The sequence below is a fragment of the Halichondria panicea genome, chromosome 1 (assembly GCF_963675165.1).
Source record: "Halichondria panicea chromosome 1, odHalPani1.1, whole genome shotgun sequence".
Classification (NCBI taxonomy): Eukaryota; Metazoa; Porifera; class Demospongiae; order Suberitida; family Halichondriidae; genus Halichondria; species Halichondria panicea.
Genome location: NC_087377.1, coordinates 17,338,835 through 17,360,324, shown reverse-complemented (window position 1 = coordinate 17,360,324; position 21,490 = coordinate 17,338,835). Strand labels below are relative to the sequence as shown.

Below are 21,490 nucleotides of genomic sequence, written 5' to 3'. Positions count from 1 at the left end.
ACTAATAACATATTTGTGTGGAGGCTATCCATCCATGCTGTAAACGTCTTAGTGTGTGTGTCTGTTCATGTGTGTACTAAAGTACTATTGAAAGCCATCGAAATATCTACTAACTTGGTTTTTTTTAAGCCTAAATTTCCTAATATTATTGCTAAGCATGCATTAGTGTAGAGCACAGTGTTATGTTAGTTACTAGTATCATAGAATCCAGCAGAGGCCATCGTATATAACACATGTAGTTAGTTGCACATAAAATTAATAATTTATGCTATTTTTTAATAGCTAAGCATGTTTTTTTGTTATCTCCACGTTCATGTCTCACCCTCACGTCATGTTTCCCTGACTGCAGTATGTGTACAGCAAGGGAACGGTACTGGACAAGACAGTCTGGCACCTTCGCAAGCACAACCTATGCACTTGTCAGCTTCGTCACAATTCTCTCCCCTCTTACAATCATCGCTGCCGACTGGAGCCTCTAATCCAAACACACCACTCTTAAGCTCACTCGTACAAACTCTATCCTCCATTGCGAGCACGACCACTTCTCCGTCCACTCCTGTACCGAAATCCTCCATGCTGTCACAAGCCAACAACAATGGCGGTGGTGGTGGTGGTGGTCTCTCTGCCGCGGCTGGTGCTAGTCTGCTCAACACTCTGATTCTGGCTCAGAATGTGCTCACAAGCAACTCAAGTGCTGGTAGCCCCGGGCAAGATTCAATGTCTATGGAAACGGTGGACCAATCCTCTCAACAGTAGTGTACAGTATATTATAATTGTGGACTGTTTATACTGTTCTAGTTTTAACGTGTGTTTTTTAGTAATCTCTCCTTCACTTACTATAGCTACATTGTCAGTATTATTATGTATACATAGTTTTTATACATGATATTTGTGTGGAGCTCTTTGAGAAAAATATTGTAGCAAAGCCCATTTATATGTAACCACGCCCATTATAATTATGTGCAGCGTAGCCTCCATCTCAAGCCGCACTTCCTCGAAAGTTGGCCTGGTAATCGACTGCTTGTGCATGAGCTAACCATTAGCTGGCATTGAGAAGAACCTTCATCAAGAACAAGGTACGTGTGTATAATGTGTAGTATATGCAGTGCAATGAGTTGACTGTGTACTATTGAATGTACAGTACAAAGAATGGGAACCTAGCATGCTTACTAGTCTGTATGTACATGCACTTGTATACAAGGTATGCTTCAATGTATGCAGTTTAGGTGTGTACAGGGAAACGTGTGTCAATTGAGAACACTAGCTCACAATATTTGTACATGACATTGTACAGTACGTGTACCAGACCCTTCATCACACTACCAGTTTGAATGTGTCCATGTGTTGTTTATCCTGGCTACAGGACACTGCCGACGGTAGCACTTCAGTGCTCTAGTTCTAATTGTAGATTGACTGATCGATTTGTCTTCTGTACTATTGTAAGATAAGCCTACTATGCTGCTAAGAAAGAGAGGGGCCTCACGTAAACTGGCCACTCAGTGTGACTATGATCATGTGACTCTTTAACCCCTCAGTTCCCGAGCCCCACCCCTCACTGTCTGACTCGGAAGAGGAGATAGACTTTGTATTCTGGGAGAAGGCGTCCACCCTACCCTCGGACAAGACCCCAACCAAGGACCTGAACTTGTTATGAGACTGTTAAATATTATTTTGTCTGTTTTTGTACTATTTTCTGGCAATGTAATTATGTATGTACCACTTCATGTCATCATAATAACTATAATTATATGCGATAAAATTCTGTTGCAACCTTAATTGTCTCAACATAATAAAAAGAATATCAATATCGTTATAAACTCATCGCACAATTAAAGAGAAACAATTAACAAAATAACTAATTAGCACTTATAGAGAAGAAATCAACAGTTGGAATATAATCAGTAATTATAAACAGTTTTGTCTGTCCTCCGGCTACAATGACCTCTCCACTAGGAAGTACTGAGCATGTGCAGAAGTATCGTGCAGTAGGCAGGTCTCCCACTTTCACCCACCTCCTGGTGTCAGGCTGGTAGAGGTGGATCGATGAATTTAGGTAGTCTCTGTCGTCCCGTCCACCAACGGCTAATAGTGACCTCCCAATACTGAGAGGAGCTGACAACTCGAGTGGTGCTTCCTGTAAGGTCTGCCAGAGAGTGGGTGTGTCCAGGTTGGAAAGGGCTTTTGCAATGAGTTCATTGAGGTCGACGTGGTGCACTGTCTTGGTTGCACTCAGAGTGTGATCGAACCCTCCCATTAGGTAGAGGGTGTTTCCTATGAGAGTCGATTTCAGTTCTGATAGTGGGTTAGGTAGTGACTGAGCAATGTACCATCTTCTTGATGCCACGTCCAACACCTCCACAGAGGAGAGGACACGTACTTTATCATCATGCCCACCAGCTACAATGATGTAGTTGTTAAAGGAGACAGCTGTTGAGGAATGGCGAGCAATGTTCATTGGTGGGTACGGGTGAGTCCATTCCTCTGACTCAAACACTGCAAGTTGATTGGTTGGTTTGATGTCTATTGGATCATATCCTCCCATCAGCACTAGTCGATTAGCAAGTGACGTCATAGCGAAACACTCGGCAGTGTACTCTGGTAGTTCGGTCCATTGATCTTGATCGAGCTTCATCACTGTACACTCATCACGACCATTGTCTGCAAGCCCTCCACCAACATACACCGTGTCACCGATAACAACACTCTGTACCGAGCGACCCATCTTGATTGGCATATCTTTTCCTCTTCTCCATTTCAGAGTGAGTGGAGGTCTCAACTCTCTGGGAGGGGGACCCTGAATAATGAATGAGTGTAATTAGGATAGTGTCTACTAACAAGCGAGTGTTACTTGTAGCAATAATTGCATGCACACTAAATCACTTTCTCTAATTAGCTTAAGAGGCCACGCCCACCAGTCTAATAGAATGTACAGTACGATTATAAGAGATCAAAGCTTCTACTATAGCTCTGAAATAATATAATGGTGCATTTTGTCTCACCTGTCTCTGCTGTTGAATGATGGCGTCTCTCCTGACCAGCTCAGCATCTTTGTGCTCAATCTGTTCACTGTGTGTCTGTACAGGGGAACGTTGGTGGAATCTTTCACAGATGTGAATATCATTAATGAAAATAGAACGAGAACAAACAACAATTTACGCTAAAGGAAGTACATAATTATAGGCACACTCAAACGGATGTGTAGTTACGGCTTAACACATGAGACAGCATCCATGCATGTTAAGGTACAATACTATTGTTGCTGTGGGAATCTCATTATCACACTACATGTACGCACCATATTGACTGGTTGAGTGTTCTTGAACTCCCTCTTTGTTGCCTCCACTGGGTCCGAGCCTGTTGTCAGGTCAGCATCTAAAAAGTAAAAAAAATCAATACCAAAATAAAATGATTTTTGTGTTAGAGTTAGGGGTTAGTGGAAACGTAAAACACATACTTATATTTGACTCACAGATGTCCCTGGCAGATGGTCTCCTCCTCATGTCTTCTTGTAAACAACTGTCGATAAGCTTCCTCAACCTGTGTGTGTGAGGTATCTGGGCAACATGGAATGATCGATCTTCCACAGATTTGACTGTCTTCAGCTTGCAAACAATCTGCATCATAATCGCCCCAAGAGAGAACACATCCAAGCTATTATCGTAATTATCCTTGTCCAATCGAATAGCCTCGAGAGGTAGATACCCCATACGGTGACCAATGGCTGTAAGGGTGTGGCTAAGCTTGGAGGGATCATATAGCCGTGACATGCCAAAGTCGGAAATCTTTGCAACAGGCACTGGTCGTGTAAGTTTCAGTAAGACGTTATCGCCACAGAGGTCACGGTGGATAATCTTCTTGCTATGAATGTAGGCCAGACCACAAGCTATGTCTTTAGAGAGGCTAATTTCACATTTGCTAGTGAGGGACTCTTCATCAAGGCCAGAGAAATAGGATCTCAGATTGCAATCCATCAGCTCAACAACAAGGATTGTACTCCCTGATTTGGGGTGCTTGGCAGTCGACAAAAACTGGACAACATTTGGGTGCTGGAACGACTTGAGAAAATCACTTTCACGATCAATTGCATCGCTAGCTTCTTCGTTTTTACCGACTGGAATACTTGCCTGCATCTCCATAGCAATCTGATGTAGAAGTTTGATAGCACAAGGATTGCCCTTGAAGCTGCCTTTGAAGACTGCTCCAAATGCACCACTACCGAGTTCGTCTAGGAAAACAGTCAAATCATCGTTGATCTTCTGGCGGTTTTCGTCAACTAAAGAATATTGTGTGCATGAAAGATAACGTATTAACATGTATTATATATTAATGTGCCATTGGTACCTACTTTGTAATTTTATTCTTTTAGGATTGCTTGCACTAGGATGATCTTTCTCGATGGTCCTGGCTATGTGAACTTCACCCACGATGGGACTTGACAAAGCTTTGACAACATCTTCCCAGCTTCTCTCACCACCTTTCAGCCATTCTTTCAAACCCTCACGATAGCAGTCATCAGGATTGTTGCTCCAATCTTTCCCAATGCTGTCGATGGTATCCGAGGGTATCTCAAGAACCAGCAAGAAGTTTCTCCACTTGATTCGAGCATCAAACGTAGCTATGTATAGTTTTCCTAGATCTGCTATTGTGAGATAGTCAGACATCTTCTCTGTAGAGAGTGGAATAAGATGAATGTATAATAATTATATATTATGTCAGAATTAGTGTGTGCAAATTATATCATGCCATCTAAATCATGTACATGCAGTAAACAGTGCTGTCTGCACTCACTGATAATAATCCAGAGGCTCTGTACAGTACAGTATCTTCACAGCATGATACAGAAATACAGAAAAAGCAGCTAACAAGACAGGCCCTCTTTCTCTGCAGAATAAACAATAATCTGTCACGTGCAATAACACATACATTACTAAACCACGTGGTGCTTCAAAAGAAACAGAAGAGAAGAAATTGTGCAGTCAGTTTTGAAGCTCTGAACATGTGGTCAAACTATTTATCTGTATTGGTGGAGGCTGAAGACATGAGTCCATGGACAGGGACTACTGAGGAACCTTCATCAAGAACAAGGTACATGTTAATATTAATGTGTAGTTAACTTTGGCCTTGTGCATGATACCCAGGTAACACATACACACACAGTTCCAAGTAACATATAAAGAACATATAAAGCTAGCACTTAAAAACAAGGTCTCCTAAGACGTTTCGTTTTCGTTCACTTTCGTATTACATGGTTAGAATTTGCATGATGGTAACTACCTCCCAAATAACGAACACACACACACACACACTTGTTGTTCCCGCCCACTCACACAGGAGGTCCACACGCTAACTAGCGATGATGGTTTGCCCTCTAACATGACCTCTGAGGATGGCTCCACCCTCAACGCTATAGGCCACGCCCTCATCCAGATGCAGCAAGGTGGACAGACCACCCCCTCATCTCAGTTCCTCATCACTAGGAGCACCTCATCTGGTTCAGAGTCTGGCCAAAATGGTGAGTAATGGAGGCCAAATTTATCAGTGTGACGATACATTTTTTGAGGTAAATCCAAAAGTTATTGGCTTCGATAAGTTATCCAAGTGCTTGTACATACTAATTACATGTAGAACCATGAGTATTATTGCTAATGTTTGATATAAAATAATTATAAAATAAGGTTTCTTGGAAGTGGTGTTGAAAAATAGTCAGTTTTTACTATGTTGTTGTGTGTGTTCAGGTCCTCTGTATGTGATGATCCCACCATCCAGTAGTGCTGAGATACTGCATGCAATGGGTCGACTATAGCACCCAAGATGAGCGGGATATCAACTATGGATTATCACACGGCCGACCCCATCGTTCAAATGCAGTTGTGAGTACACAGTTCATGTGATTGCCTACCTCTGCATAACATGTATGACAGTATGTGTTAGGGAAAGCATCATTCTTGCTACATACAGTATTACTAGAATATTTTGCTGTTGGTGAAAAACCTTTGCGAATCAGCCAAATCGGCAACCCTTTGCGATCTAACTATTGCGTTCGGCAAGGATCGTGTGTATTTACCCAAAATTAGGTTTTGCAATTTTATTGTTTAAAAATTCGCATAATTATGCTCGTAAACATTCTAGTAATACGGTAACTGTGAGGAGTGTTGTTATTATGGTGGTTGGTTTGCAGGTCTGGGGATATGGCGGCCAACAGGGAAGCTCAGAGGAAGGCTACACACAATGAAGGTGCTGCAAATTCAATACTGAAAGTTAGAGTGTACAACAGATGTACATGTACGTACGTGGTCATAATCAAATAGAAGCATTTCCCACAAAGTACAGTTACGAAGCTTTAACATCAAATCTGCCACTTCTAAAACTAGTGTTCAAGCTGGCGCTGTGCTAATGCCTCTCGCCATGTTTTTGCTTTCGCTCAAAAGTATTAGAGTGTTATCTATAATGAATTTTATATTAAAGTTAGCTTATCTATATAAAGTCACTGAGAAGAAAAGACTTATTTACATGCATCTATTGTTGTTATTTATTGTATTATGTGGCTTACCAGGACCTCAAGAAAGAAGAAAATTGATTCTTCCAGGATCTGTAGTTCAGTGTATATAATATCTAAGAAGAAAAGACCTGTGTACATGCATATTGTTATCTATATTGTTATATGGTAGTGTTTTGTGGCTAATACCAGGCCCTCAAGACAAAGATGATTTTGCCAGAAGAATCTGGATCTTGGATATCACACATGGGGAATGAGCGCGCATGCGCATTACATACACAGGAATAATTAAAGGGTGTGTCCAAAGAGATAAATGGCTACTGCTAGCTAGCTGTTTTAACAGATATTTTCTGAGTATTGTAGCTAACAAAAAGCTAGCGCTTTACTGCAAGGCTAACTCATATGTTGAATAGAAAGTTTGTGAGGACAGATGATGCTATGAAAGATTCTGAAGAGACTGCAACAGCCTTCAATGTGAGTCAAACTAGCCATAACTCAAGAAAGAAGCTTTAGTTTGCTAATCCAAGAATCAAAATCCAAGAGAACGTGGCTAGAAGCCTATAGAAGCTGTTAGTTTTCGTCGCATTGCAACCGTTGAGCAGTTATAGCTGGAATACCCACACAGACAGACAGACAGACACACACACAGTCAGCTTTACCGTATCTCTCGTGCGGCTACGCCTCGAGGCATAACTAATAACTTGTTTTGTAGAGGCTATCTAATGCTGTAAACGCATCCTTAATTATGCCTTGGTTTTTATACTGTACAGTGGTGTACGTGTGTGTGTGTGAGGTCAAGGTTCATTCATTTTGCCAATTGGCTCAGCTTCATTGTACATGCCCTAAACACGATAATTACCAGTTGTTGTTGTTCTTCCCACGCCCAGTTGAGCGTTGTTGGCGTCGGGACAGGATCAACGAGCTCATCAAGATACTGGCTCAGATAGTGCCTGCTTGTCAGAAGAAAGACGCAACTATACTGGTTGCATTGTCGGGGTGAGTGTGTGTGTCTGTTCATGTGTATACTAAAGTACTATTGAAAGCCATCGAAATAACTACTAACTTGGTTTTTTTTAAGCCTAAATTTCTTAATATTATTGCTAAGCTTTTTTAAGCATGCATTAGTGTAGAGCACAGTGTTATGTTAGTTACTAGTATCATAGAATCCAGCAGAGGCCATCGTATATAACACATGTAGTTAGTTACACATAAAATATAATTGCTATTTTTTAACAGCAACTAAGTATGTTTTTTTGTTATCTCCACGTACATGTCTCACCCTCACGTCATGTTTCCCTGACTGCAGTATGTGTACAGTATGTGTACAGCAAGGGAACGGTACTGGACAAGACAGTGGACTACTTGAAAGAGCTCGTATTTCAATCCTCTCAACAGTAGTGTACAGTATATATTATAAATGCTGTCACAAACCAACAACAATGGCGGTGGTAGTGGTGGTGGTCTCTCTGCCGCGGCTGCTGCTAGTCTGCTCAACACTCTGATTCTGGCTCAGAATGTGCTCACAAGCAACTCAAGTGCTGGTAGCCCCGGGCAAGATTCAATGTCTATGGAAACGGTGGACCAATCCTCTCAACAGTAGTGTACAGTGTATTATAATTGTGGACTGTTTATACTGTTCTAGTTTTAACGTGTGTTTTTTAGTAATCTCTCCTTCACTTACTATAGCTACATTGTCAGTATTATTATGTATACATAGTTTTTATACATGATATTTGTGTGGAGCTCTTTCAGAAGAATATTGTAGCAAAGCCCATTTATATGTAACCACGCCCATTATAATTATGTGCAGCCTAGCCTCCATCTCAAGCCGCACTTCCTAGAAAGTTAGCCTGGTAATCGACTGCTTGTGCATGAGCTAACCATTAGCTGGCATTGAGAAGAACCTTCATCAAGAACAAGGTACTTGTGTATAATGTGTAGTTATGCAGTGCAATGAGTTGACTGTGTACTATTGAATGTACAGTACAAAGAATGGGAACCTAGCATGCTTACTTGTCTGTATGTACATGCACTTGTATACAAGGTATGCTTCAATGTATGCAGTTTAGGTGTGTACAGGGAAACGTGTGTCAATTGAGAACACTAGCTCACAATATTTGTACATGACATTGTACAGTACGTGTACCAGACCCTTCATCACACTACCAGTTTGAATGTATCCATGTGTTGTTTATCCTGGCTACAGGACACTGCCGAGGGTAGCACTTCAGTGCTCTAGTTCTAATTGTAGATTGACTGATCGATTTGTCTTCTGTACTATTGTTTGATTTTTCCGCCCCTCATCTTTTCCGCCCCCCAGTTATGTGGCCATTTTTCAGCCCGGCCAAGTGTTGAGGAGACAAGAAGAGGCACTGAGAATGGAGGTAGAGGTACAGAGTACATTAGCTGGAAAATGCATTTGTGTCATACTTTGTAGAGTCCCTTAAAGTCATTCAAGGTCAGCTATAGTGTGTCCTATTTGAGGTGTGCAATGTACAATCATGTACGACCCCCCCCCCCACACACACACACACACACACCTTTAGGCGTACTATGCTGCTAAGAAGGCCACTCAGTGTGACTATGACCGTGTGACTCTTTAACCCCTCAGTTCCATTAGGATAACTGGGGGCCGGAAAAGATAAGCCTACTATGCTGCTAAGAAAGAGAGGGGCCTCACGTAAACTGGCCACTCAGTGTGACTGTGATCATGTGACTCTTTAACCCCTCAGTTCCCGAGCCCCACCCCTCACTGTCTGACTCGGAAGAGGAGATAGACTTTGTATTCTGGGAGAAGGCGTCCACCCTACCCTCGGACAAGACCCCAACCAAGGACCTGAACTTGTTATGAGACTGTTAAATATTATTTTGTCTGTTTTTGTACTATTTTCTGGCAATGTAATTATGTATGTACCACTTCATGTCATCATAATAACTATAATTAAATTCTGTTGCAACTTAATTTTCTCAACATGATAAAAATAATATCAATATCGTTATAAACTCATCGCACAATTAAAGAGAAACAATTAACAAAATAACTAATTAGCACTTATAGAGAAGAAATCAACAGTTTGAATATAAGTAAACATTAGTATATTAGTATAATAATTTGTCCGTCCTCCGGCTACAATGACCTCTCCACTAGGAAGCACTGAGCATGTGCAGCAGTATCGTGCAGTAGGCAGGTCTCCCACTTTCACCCACCTCCTGGTGTCAGGCTGGTAGAGGTGGATTGATGAACTTGGGTTGAATCTGTCGTCCCGTCCACCAACGGCTAATAGTGACCTCCCAATACTGAGAGGAGCTGAGAGCACGAGTGGTACTTCCTGTAAGGTCTGCCAGAGAGTGGGTATGTCCAGGTTGGAAAGGGCCTTTGCAATGAGTTCACTGAGGTCGACGTGATGCACTGTCTTGGTTGCCGTCACATTTTGATCACACCCTCCCATTAGGTAGAGGGTGTTTCCTATGAGAGTCGATTTCAGTGATGATCGTGGGTTAGGTAGTGACTGAGCAATGTACCATCTTCTTGATGCCACGTCCAACACCTCCACAGAGGAGATACGTCCTTTATCATCATCCCCACCAGCTACAATGATGTAGTTGTTGAAGGAGACAGCTGTTGAGAAATGGCGAGCAATGTTCATTGGTGGGTACGGGTGAGGCCATTCCCCTGATTCAAACACTGCAAGCTGATTGGTGGGTTTGTTGTTTCTTGAATCAAATCCTCCCACCAGCACTAGTCGATTAGCGAGTGATGTCATAGCGAAGTACTTGGCAGTGTACTCTGGTAGTTTGGTCCATTGATCTTGCTCCAGCTTCATCACTGTACAGCTATTACGATCATCGCCTGCATCACCTCCACCAACATACACTGCGTCACCGATAACAACACTCTGTACCGAGTAGCCCATCTCGATTGGCATGTCTTTTCTTTTTCTCCATTTCAGAGTGAGTGGAGGTCTCAACTCTCTGGGAGGGGGACCCTGAATAATGAATGAGTGTAATTAGGATAGTGTCTACTAACAAGCGAGTGTTACTTGTAGCAATAATTGCATGCACACTAAATCACTTTCTCTAATTAACTTAAGAGGCCACACCCACCAGTCTAATAGAATGTACAGTACGATTATAAGAGATCAAAGCTTCTACTATAGCTCTGCAATAATATAATGGTGCATTTTGTCTCACCTGTCTCTGCTGTTGAATGATGGCGTCTCTCCTGACCAGCTCAGCATCTTTGTGCTCCCTGTGAGCCTGTACAGGGGAACGTTGGTGGAAATCTAAAACACAGACGTGAATATCATTGTAGAAATTCTACAACAGAACGAGACAATCTTCACTAAAGGAAGTACATAATTATAGGCACACTCAAACGGATGTGTAGTTACGGCTTAACACATGAGACAGCATCCATGCATGTTAAGGTACAATACTATTGTTGCTGTGGGAATCTCATTCACACACTACATGTACGCACCTTCTTGACTGGTTGAGTGTCCTTTGACTCCCTCTTTGTTGCCTCCACTGGGTTCGAGCCACTTGTCAGGTCAACATCTGCAGCTAAGTTATTATCTGGTTGAGTGTCCTTCCGAGGTTGTATCTGCAGAGATTTCACTAGATGATTAATTTCTCTGGGTTGAACTTCAAACTGTTCTTGTTTAGGAGTGGTCACTTCTTCTAGTCCACAAACTTGCTCAGCTTGAAGCCGATCGATAGATGCTTGTGAATGAGTGTCTTTCTCAGATACTTGATGTAAAAGTTGATTTACTTGAGTGTCCTTGGACTCCCTCTTTGTTGCCTCCACTGTGTCAGAGTGGCTTGTCAGTGAAGCATCTAAAGTAAAAGTTAAATCTTCAATAAGGAATTTTTTCCGAATAAAATTTCGGAATCGTACAACACACAAATTGACTTACAAATTATTTGCGGTAAAATGTACAACACTAATTGACTTACATATGTCCCTGGCAGATGGTCTCCTCCTCATGTCTTCTTGCAAACAACTGTCGATAAGCTTCCTCAACTTGTGTGTGTGAGGGACCTGGGCAACATGGTCTAATCGATCTTCCACAGATTTGACTGTCTTCAGCTTGCAAACGATCTGTACCATAATCGCCCCAAGGGAAAACACATCCACGCTATTATCGTAAGTCTCCTTGTCCAATCGAATAGCCTCGAGAGGTAGATACCCCATACGGTGACCAACGGCCGTGAGGGTGTGGCTAAGCTTGGAGGGATCATATAGCCGTGACATGCCAAAGTCGGAAATCTTTGCAACAGGCACTGGCAGTGTTAGCTTCAGCAAGACGTTATCGCCACAGAGGTCACGGTGGATAATCTGCTTGCTGTGAATGTAGGCCAGACCACAAGCCATGTCTTTGGACAGGCTAATTTCACATTCGCTAGTGATAGACTCTTCATCAAGGCCGGAGAAATAGGATCTCAGATTGCAATCCATCAGCTCAACAACGAGGATTGTACCACCTGATTTGGGATGCTTAGCTGTCGATAAATACTGAACAACGTTTGGGTGCTGGAGTGACTGGAGATACTCACACTCACGATCAAATGCTTTGCTGGATTCTTCACTTTTACCGGCTGGGAAACCTGTCTGCATTTCTACAGCCTCGTAAATCAGAAGTTTGACCGCACAAATCTCGCTCCTGTAGCTGCCTTTGAAGACTGCTCCAAATGCACCTTTACCGAGAGGTTCGTTTAAGAAAACAGTCAAATCATTGTTGATCTTCTGGCGGTTTTGGTCAACTGTAGAACATTGTGTGTGTGTGTGTGTGTGGGGGTGGGGGGGGTGAATATTATATTATATATAGCAGCTAACGAACTAAGCATTATGACTGTATGATTCCTGTGCTGAACTAGTGCTTACCCTCTGACTTCACATCAGTAGGATTGCTTGCATCAGTAGACTGTAGATGATCTTTCTCGATGGTATTAGCTATGCCAACGTGGCCCACAATGGGACTGGACAAAGCTTTGACAACATCTTCCCAGCGTCTCTCTTCACCTTTCAGCCATTCTTTCAAACCCTCACGATAGCATTCATCAGGATTGTCTCGCCATTTCGTACCAATACTATCGATGGTATCCGAGGGTACGTCAAGAATAAGCAAGATGTTTCGCCACTTAATTCGAGCATTAAACGTGACAAGGTACAATTTCTTTAGATCTGCTATCGTGAGATAGTCAGACATCTTCTCTGTAGAGTGTGGAATAAGATAAGAAATGATATGAAGGTCATGTAATTATGTTTAAATATTTGGTGTGTGCAAATTATATCATCAAAACCATGTACCGTAGATCTATATGCAGAAAATAAAACAGTGCTGTCTGCGCTTACTGATAATAATCCAGAGCTACAGTATCTTCACAGCTTGATACCAGGCACGATACAGAAATACAGGACAACAGCTAGCTCAGCTACAACGAGACCCGCCCTCTTTCTCTGCAATAAACAATAGCTGTCACGTGCGATACCATTGCTAAACCACGTGGCTGGTCTTTCACTGCTAGCTAGAGAGAAGAAGAAATTGTGCAGTCAGTTTTGAAGCTCTGAGCAAGTGGTCAAACTATTTGTCTGTATTGGTGGAGGCTGAAGACATGAGTCCATGGACAGGGACTACTGAGGAACCTTCATCAAGAACATTAACAAGGTACAGTTATTCATAAATATTAAATTACAAAGCGAGAGGTCATTTCTTTTTGGAGGTTTAGAAAAATTCCTGGTGTCGCATATTTAGAGGGTCGTATCTAATTGGAGGTTACTCTACTATCCTCGATTATAGGATGCTTAAAATTATATTGTTTCTAGCGGCCTGGAATCGAGGCTGTGGTTTGACCTCTATTTAGGACGCCACATAAAAAATAATTGTCACACGCAGCAGTCGCTACTTTTAGAGGTCAGAATATTACCTAAGATCGAGGGTGTCACATATTTGGAGGGTCGCCTTAAATTGAACAAGTACGGTACTTGTGTATAATGTGTAGTTGGTTATAATGTGGGCCCTAACTTTGGTCTTGTGCATGATACCCAGGTATGTACCCACACAGAGTTCACACCAAGTAACATAAAAGCAAACACTTAAAAACTGTTTTAATACAGAGATACTACACGTAGGGACAGAGCCGACCGACGTGGAGACGGTTACTATCGTTACTGAAGAGGTGGTACCCAGTTCACAGTTTGAGATAGAGATAAGTCATAGTGATGATGGGGAGAGTGTGGAGCAGCTACAGGCCAGTGACTTGGGCCCTAACTTTGGCCTTGTGCATGATACCCAGGTAACACACACACACACAATTCACACCAAGTAACATATAAAAACTAGCACTTTAAACGGTTTTTTAAAGGTATCCTAGGACGTTTCGTTTTCGTATTATTTTCGCTTTCGTATTACATGGTTAGAATTTGCATGATGGTAACTACCTCCCAAATAACGAACACACACACACACACACACACGCTTGTTGTTCCCGCCCACTCACACAGGAGGTCCACACGCTAACTAGCGATGATGGTTTGCCCTCTGACATGACCTCTGAGGATGGCTCCACCCTCAACGCTATAGGCCACGCCCTCATCCAGATGCAGCAAGGTGGACAGACCACCCCCTCATCTCAGTTCCTCATCACTAGGAGCACCTCATCTGGTTCAGAGTCTGGCCAAAATGGTGAGTAATGGAGGCCAATTTTATCAGTGTGACGATACATTTTTTGGGGCAAATCCAAAAGTTATATATAGGCCTCGATAAGTTATCCAAGTGCTTGTACATACTAATTACATGTAGAACCATGAGTATTATTGCTAATGTTTGATATAAAATAATTATAAAATAAGGTTTCTTGGAAGTGGTGTTGAAAAATAGTCAGTTTTTACTATGTTGTTGTGTGTGTTGAGGTCCTCTGTATGTGATGATCCCACCATCCAGTAGTGCTGAGATACTGCATGCAATGGGTCGACCTATAGCACCCAAGATGAGCGGGATATCAACTATGGATTATCACACGGCCGACCCCATCGTTCAAATGCAGTTGTGAGTACACAGTTCATGTGATTGCCTACCTCTGCATAACATGTATGACAGTATGTTAGGGAAAGCATCATTCTTGCTACATACCGTATTACTAGAATATTTTGCTGTTGGTGAAAAACCTTTGCGAATCAGCCAAATCGGCAACCCTTTGCGATCTAACTATTGCGTTCTGGCAAGGATCGTGTGTATTTACCCAAAATTAGGTTTTGCAATTTTATTGTTTAAAAATTCGCATAATTATGCTCGTAAACATTCTAGTAATACGGTAACTGTGAGGAGTGTTGTTATTATGGTGGTTGGTTTGCAGGTCTGGGGATATGGCGGCCAACAGGGAAGCTCAGAGGAAGGCTACACACAATGAAGGTGCTGCAAATTCAATACTGAAAGTTAGAGTGTACAACAGATGTACATGTACGTACGTGGTCATAATCAAATAGAAGCATTTCCCACAAAGTACAGTTACGAAGCTTTAACATCAAATCTGCCACTTCTAAAACTAGTGTTCAAGCTGGCGCTGTGCTAATGCCTCTCGCCATGTTTTTGCTTTCGCTCAAAAGTATTAGAGTGTTATCTATAATGAATTTTATATTAAAGTTAGCTTATCTATATAAAGTCACTGAGAAGAAAAGACTTATTTACATGCATCTATTGTTGTTATTTATTGTATTATGTGGCTTACCAGGACCTCAAGAAAGAAGAAAATTGATTCTTCCAGGATCTGTAGTTCAGTGTATATAATATCTAAGAAGAAAAGACCTGTGTACATGCATATTGTTATCTATATTGTTATATGGTAGTGTTTTGTGGCTAATACCAGGCCGTCAAGACAAAGATGATTCTGCCAGGAGGATCTGGATCTTGGATATCACACGTGGGGAATGAGCGCGCATGCGCATTACATCCACAGGAATAATTAAAGGGTGTGTCCAAAGAGATAAATGGCTACTGCTAGCTAGCTGTTTTAACAGATATTTTCTGAGTATTGTAGCTAACAAAAAGCTAGCGCTTTAGTGCAAGGCTAACTCATATATTGAATAGAAAGTTTGTGAGGACAGATGATGCTATGAAAGATTCTGAAGAGACTGCAACAGCCTTCAATGTGAGTCAAACTAGCCATAACTCGAGAAAGAAGCTTTAGTTTGCTAATCCAAGAATCATAATCCAAGAGAACGTGGCTAGAAGCCTATAGAAGCTGTTAGTTTTCGTCGCATTGCAACCATTGAGCAGTTATAGCTGGAATACACAGACAGACAGACAGACAGACACACACAGTCAGCTTTACCGTATCTCTCGTGCGGCTACGCCTCGAGGCATAACTAATAACTTGTTTTGTAGAGGCTATCTAATGCTGTAAACGCATTCTTAATTATTAATTATGCCTTGGTTTTTATACTGTACAGTGGTGTACGTGTGTGTGTGTGAGGTCAAGGTTCATTCATTTTGCCAATTGGCTCAGCTTCATTGTATACATGCCCTAAACACGATAATTACCAGTTGTTGTTGTTCTTCCCACGCCCAGTTGAGCGTCGGCGTCGGGACAGGATCAACGAGCTCATCAAGATACTGGCTCAGATAGTGCCTGCTTGTCAGAAGAAAGACGCAACTATACTGGTTGCATTGTCGGGGTGAGTGTGTGTGTCTGTGAGTGTGTGTACTAAAGTACTATTGAAAGCCATCGAAATAACTACTTACTTGGTTTTTTTTAAGCCTAAATTTCTTAATATTATTGCTAAGCTTTTTTAAGCATGCATTAGTGTAGAGCACAGTGTTATGTTAGTAGTAGCATAGAATCCAGCAGAGTTCATCGTATATAACACATGTAGTTAGTTACACATAAAATATAATTGCTATTTTTTAACAGCAACTAAGTATGTTTTTTTGTTATCTCCACGTACATGTCTCACCCTCACGTCATGTTTCCCTGACTGCAGTATGTGTACAGCAAGGGAACGGTACTGGACAAGACAGTGGACTACTTGAAAGAGCTCGTATTTCAATCCTCTCAACAATAATGTATAGTATATATTATAAATGCTGTCACAAGCCAACAACAATGGCGGGGGTGGTGGTGGTGGTGGTCTCTCTGCCGCGGCTGCTGCTAGTCTGCTCAACACTCTGATTCTGGCTCAGAATGTGCTCACAAGCAACTCAAGTGCTGGTAGCCCCGGGCAAGATTCAATGTCTATGGAAACGGTGGACCAATCCTCTCAACAGTAGTGTACAGTATATTATAATTGTGGACTGTTTATACTGTTCTAGTTTTAACGTGTGTTTTTTAGTAATCTCTCCTTCACTTACTATAGCTACATTGTCAGTATTATTATGTATACATAGTTTTTATACATGATATTTGTGTGGAGCTCTTTGAGAAAAATATTGTAGCAAAGCCCATTTATATGTAACCACGCCCATTATAATTATGTGCAGCCTAGCCTCCTTCTCAAGCGGCACTTCCTCGAAAGTTGGCCTGGTAATCGACTGCTTGTGCATGAGCTAACCATTAGCTGGCATTGAGAAGAACCTTCATCAAGAACAAGGTACGTGTGTATAATGTGTAGTTATGCAGTGCAATGAGTTGACTGTGTACTATTGAATGTACAGTACAAAGAATGGGAACCTAGCATGCTTACTAGTCTGTATGTACATGCACTTGTATACAATGTATGCAGTTTAGGTGTGTACAGGGAAACGTCTGTCAATTGAGAACACTAGCTCACAATATTTGTACATGACATTGTACAGTACGTGTACCAGACCCTTCATCACACTACCAGTTTGAATGTGTCCATGTGTTGTTTATCCTGGCTACAGGACACTGCCGAGGGTAGCACTTCAGTGCTCTAGTTCTAATTGTAGATTGACTGATCGATTTGTCTTCTGTACTATTGTTTGATTTTTCCGCCCCTCATCTTTTCCGGCCCCCAGTTATGCAGCCATTTTTCAGCCCGGCCAAGTGTTGAGGAGACAAGAAGAGGCACTGAGAATGGAGGTAGAGGTACAGAGTACATTAGCTGGAAAATGCATTTGTGTCATACTTTGTAGAGTCCCTTAAAGTCATTCAAGGTCAGCTATAGTGTGTCCTATTTGAGGTGTGCAATGTACAATCATGTACGACCCCCCCCCCCCCACACACACACACACACACCTTTAGGCGTACTATGCTGCTAAGAAGGCCACTCAGTGTGACTATGACCGTGTGACTCTTTAACCCCTCAGTTCCATTAGGATAACTGGGGGCCAGAAAAGATAAGCCTACTATGCTGCTAAGAAAGAGAGGGGCCTCACGTAAACTGGCCACTCAGTGTGACTATGATCATGTGACTCTTTAACCCCTCAGTTCCCGAGCCCCACCCCTCACTGTCTGACTCGGAAGAGGAGATAGACTTTGTATTCTGGGAGAAGGCGTCCACCCTACCCTCGGACAAGACCCCAACCAAGGACCTGAACTTGTTATGAGGCTGTTAAATATTATTTTGTCTGTTTTTGTACTATTTTCTGGCAATGTAATTATGTATGTACCACTTCATGTCATCATAATAACTATAATTATGCGATAAAATTCTGTTGCAACTTAATTGTCTCAACATAATAAAAAGAATATCAATATCGTTATAAACTCATCGCACAATTAAAGAGAAACAATTAACAAAATAACTAATTAGCACTTATAGTGAAGAAACCAACAGTTGGACTAAAAGTAAGCAGATATGCACTTGTCTGTCCTCCGGCTACAATGACCTCTCCACTAGGAAGTACTGAGCATGTGCAGAAGTATCGTGCAGTAGGCAGGTCTCCCACTTTCACCCACCTCCTTGTGTCAGGCTGGTAGAGGTGGATCGATGAACTTGGGTTGGCTCTGTCGTCTCGTCCACCAACGGCTAATAGTGACCTCCCAATACTGAGAGGAGCTGACAACTCGAGTGGTGCTTCCTGTAAGGTCTGCCAGAGAGTGGGTGTGTCCAGGTTCGAATGGGCCTTTGCAACGAGTTCAGTGAGGTCGACGTGGTACACTGTCTTGGTTGCACTCCGAGTGTGATCCCACCCTCCCATTAGGTAGAGGGTGTTTCCTATGAGAGTAGATTTCAGATGTGATCGTGGGTTAGGTAGTGACTGAGCAATGTACCATCTTCTTGATGCCACGTCCAACACCTCCACAGAGGAGGTACGTCTTTTATCATCATGCCCACCAGCTACAATGATGTGGTTGTTGAAGGAGACAGCTGTTGAGAAATCACGAGCAATGTTCATTGGTGGGTACGGGTGAGTCCATTCCCCTGACTCAAACACTGCAAGTTGATTGGTGCGTTTTTTGTTTCTTGGATCATATCCTCCCACCAGCACTAGTCGATTAGCGAGTGATGTCATAGCGAAGTACCAGGCAGTGTACTCTGGTAGTTTGGTCCATTGATCTTGCTCGAGCTTCATCACTGTACACATGTCACGATTATTGCCTGCATTACCTCCACCAACATACACCGTGTCACCGATAACAACACTCTGTACCGAGTCACCTATCTTGATTGGCATGTCTTTTCCTCTTCTCCATTTCAGAGTGAGTGGAGGTCTCAACTCTCTGGGAGGGGGACCCTGAATAATGAATGAGTGTAATTAGGATAGTGTCTACTAACAAGCGAGTGTTACTTGTAGCAATAATTGCATGCACACTAAATCACTTTCTCTAATTAGCTTAAGAGGCCACGCCCACTAGTCTAATAGAATGTACAGTACGATTATAAGAGATCAAAGCTTCTACTATAGCTCTGCAATAATATAATGGTGCATTTTGTCTCACCTGTCTCTGCTGTTGAATGATGGCGTCTCTCCTGACCAGCTCAGCATCTTTGTGCTCAATCTGCTCACAGTGAGCCTGTACAGGGGAACGTTGGTGGAAATCTAAAACACAGACGTGAATATCATTGTGGAAATTCTACAACAGAACGAGAACAATCAACAATTTGCGCTAAATGAAGTACATAATTATAGGCACACTCAAACAGATGTGTAGTTACGGCTTAACACATGAGACAGCATCCATGCATGTTAAGGTACAATACTATTGTTGCTGTGGGAATCTCATTATCACACTACATGTACGCACCTTCTTGACTGGTTGAGTGTCCTTTGACTCCCTCTTTGTTGCCTCCACTGTGTCCGAGCCTCTTGTATCTAAAAGAAAGATTATAGGATATCAAGTTGGCCAAACACTCATACCTTTAGTGTCCTTCATTTGAGTGAAGGTTGTCATGCTCGTCCTTGTGTCTTTAGACATCTCCTCAACACCTTTTAGTTTGAGTTTGCTCAGATCCCTGTACGTGACATGTACATACTTGTAATTATTATAATAATACGAATATTATATTCATGTAACTAAATTATAGGGCCCATGCTTGTTAATTAAGTTATGGTATAATTATGCAGAGTACGGGTATATAGTACCTTTTCAAGAACTTACTGTACCAGCAGAAATGTCTCCACCTCATCCGTACTTCCACAGGTGAGAACTTTGACCCCCATCGCACTGAGAGCTGCCTGTACAGTAGGGGACACTGGGTAGATACGCTTGGCAACAGCTACAGTGACGAGAAAGTGGAGCTCCAAGCAGCCTTGTTTGATTGAACAGAGTTGTAGCGCTGCTCTTTGTAGACCAAGTGCTTCAGCAATTCTCGGAGTCAGCCTTTTCACATACTCCAGTGTGGCTATTCGCTCAGTGCACTTGATAACAAACACTTTAGCCGTTTTGATACGAGATTTTGAAGAGAAAGCTTCGGCCGGAACTTCAAACACATTTCGCTGGCAGAACTGATCAAGTGCAGAGCAATACTCACGCAGTTGTGTTTGGTCGTCTGGTGATCCCAGCAGCTCGATGAGGTACTCCACTATCTCATAGTTGAAAAAAGAGATGTAAGCACGTAGAGTCATGAAGACTTGGGCCAAATTTTTGGCATTTTTGATCTCTTGCCTATCTTCTGCATCTAGGACTTTAATTCCAATCCCGTCGTTGAAAGATTCGAGGCTGAGAACGGAATCTTTAATCTGATCCAAAGGGATCCGTTGGTTTTCAAATGATCTTTGTATAATTAGAGTAAAAGCAGTGAACCTAATAATCATTTTCCTTGTATCACGTATGAGCCGATCCTCCAATTCAATTCTATCATCCTCATTAAGGCTAGAGGTGTCGAGGTGTGGGAAGCTGAAGGACGTCGGAGCCTCTGGTGGAGGTTGCTGGTGTGGGGGTGGAGAGAGTTGCGGCTGTTCAACACGGCTGGTCGCAGTCTTGTGACGCTCGTAACTATCATGTAGTTTCTTGACAACATCGTCAGTAGAAGGGCCAGCGATGGCAGCGATAAAGCCGTGGAATACACTGGGATTGAGCTTAATTCGATGGATGATAGTATCCAGAATCTTTCGAGATTTATCCGAGTCCATAACTCCATTCAGTCTAGAGTACTCGAGAACTTCATCTGGTATGTAGCCATTGGAGAAGAGGCTATCAGCGTATGCAGCAGGTTGAGCTTTGAATGTGGACACCAATGCTTCAAAGTTCTCTTGGATGGACAAATACTCAGGAGAATGATCGGGGGTTGCTTGAGTGGCCATTGACAGTTAGCCTGTGAGTGGACCAGGGCATTTCATACAATGGCATATGGTGCACATCAATTTTAGCTTATTATATTATTCAAACTGAGACTTTGAGATGGGCTATAGAATGAGATATGAATCACGCACTCACCTTGGTGGCTACTCACTCCTTAGAGGCCCTAGCTAGCTCTAGGATTAGATAGGAAGTGAACTGGTGAAGGACCCTGATAATCTCCCTCAGTGCTGTATTATCTGCCCACATTTCTAACGAGATACGCCCCCTTTTCTGCAATAACAATGTTGAATCAGCAAATCACGTTTTGAAGCAGCATGGCAGAAATCTATTGCCTGGAGGCTTTGTCCAGTC

At 42.3% G+C, this 21,490-nt stretch overlaps 1 protein-coding gene and 2 long non-coding RNA genes across 9 annotated transcripts; 2 read left to right on the top strand and 1 right to left on the bottom strand.

Annotated features, from left to right (window-relative positions):
• Positions 1-1,785: 1,785 nt before the first annotated feature.
• LOC135352306 (uncharacterized) lies at positions 1,786-21,419 on the bottom strand. 5 transcript variants are annotated; one of them, XM_064551468.1, is made up of 6 exons: positions 4,789-4,921; positions 4,346-4,666; positions 3,470-4,273; positions 3,296-3,372; positions 3,000-3,074; positions 1,786-2,794 (listed from the first exon to the last, which is right to left on the bottom strand). In XM_064551468.1, exons 2-6 carry the CDS (start codon positions 4,659-4,661, stop codon positions 1,856-1,858), a joined length of 2,211 nt encoding a protein of 736 aa, XP_064407538.1. In that variant the 5' UTR covers positions 4,662-4,666; positions 4,789-4,921; the 3' UTR covers positions 1,786-1,855. The 5 variants fall into 5 exon arrangements, with proteins under 5 accessions (XP_064407538.1, XP_064407535.1, XP_064407536.1 ...); XM_064551465.1 differs by lacking the exons at positions 3,000-3,074; positions 3,296-3,372; positions 3,470-4,273; positions 4,346-4,666; positions 4,789-4,921 and adding exons at positions 10,688-10,753; positions 10,977-11,332; positions 11,453-12,259; positions 12,381-12,710; positions 12,852-12,973 and having other exon boundaries at positions 1,788-2,794; XM_064551466.1 differs by lacking the exons at positions 3,000-3,074; positions 3,296-3,372; positions 3,470-4,273; positions 4,346-4,666; positions 4,789-4,921 and adding exons at positions 19,337-19,411; positions 19,643-19,710; positions 19,756-19,850; positions 19,997-21,152; positions 21,275-21,419 and having other exon boundaries at positions 1,795-2,794.
• Positions 5,828-9,453, top strand: LOC135352346 (uncharacterized). 3 transcript variants are annotated; one of them, XR_010399745.1, is made up of 5 exons: positions 5,828-5,870; positions 6,179-7,492; positions 7,803-8,416; positions 8,703-8,886; positions 9,043-9,448. It is a non-coding gene; the product is annotated as an uncharacterized LOC135352346 (long non-coding RNA). The 3 variants fall into 3 exon arrangements; XR_010399746.1 differs by lacking the exon at positions 5,828-5,870 and having other exon boundaries at positions 6,047-6,970; positions 7,384-7,492; positions 9,043-9,452; XR_010399744.1 differs by lacking the exon at positions 5,828-5,870 and having other exon boundaries at positions 6,045-7,492; positions 9,043-9,453.
• Positions 14,614-18,103, top strand: LOC135352356 (uncharacterized). The gene is made up of 5 exons (XR_010399760.1): positions 14,614-15,643; positions 16,064-16,169; positions 16,476-17,081; positions 17,356-17,539; positions 17,696-18,103. It is a non-coding gene; the product is annotated as an uncharacterized LOC135352356 (long non-coding RNA).
• Positions 21,420-21,490: the final 71 nt, after the last annotated feature.

What these genes read in the sequence shown, in the direction of transcription:
- LOC135352306 (XM_064551464.1), bottom strand. Translation starts at nt 12,705, where the DNA reads ATGTCTGACTATCTCACGATAGCAGATCTAAAGAAATTGTACCTTGTC. An exon ending in TACTGATGTGAAGTCAGAGG is followed by an intron (nt 12,260 to 12,380) that starts GTAAGCACTAGT and finishes AATGTTCTACAG; the next exon opens with TTGACCAAAACCGCCAGAAG. An exon ending in ACACTCAACCAGTCAAGAAG is followed by an intron (nt 10,754 to 10,976) that starts GTGCGTACATGT and finishes TCCCCTGTACAG; the next exon opens with GCTCACAGGGAGCACAAAGA.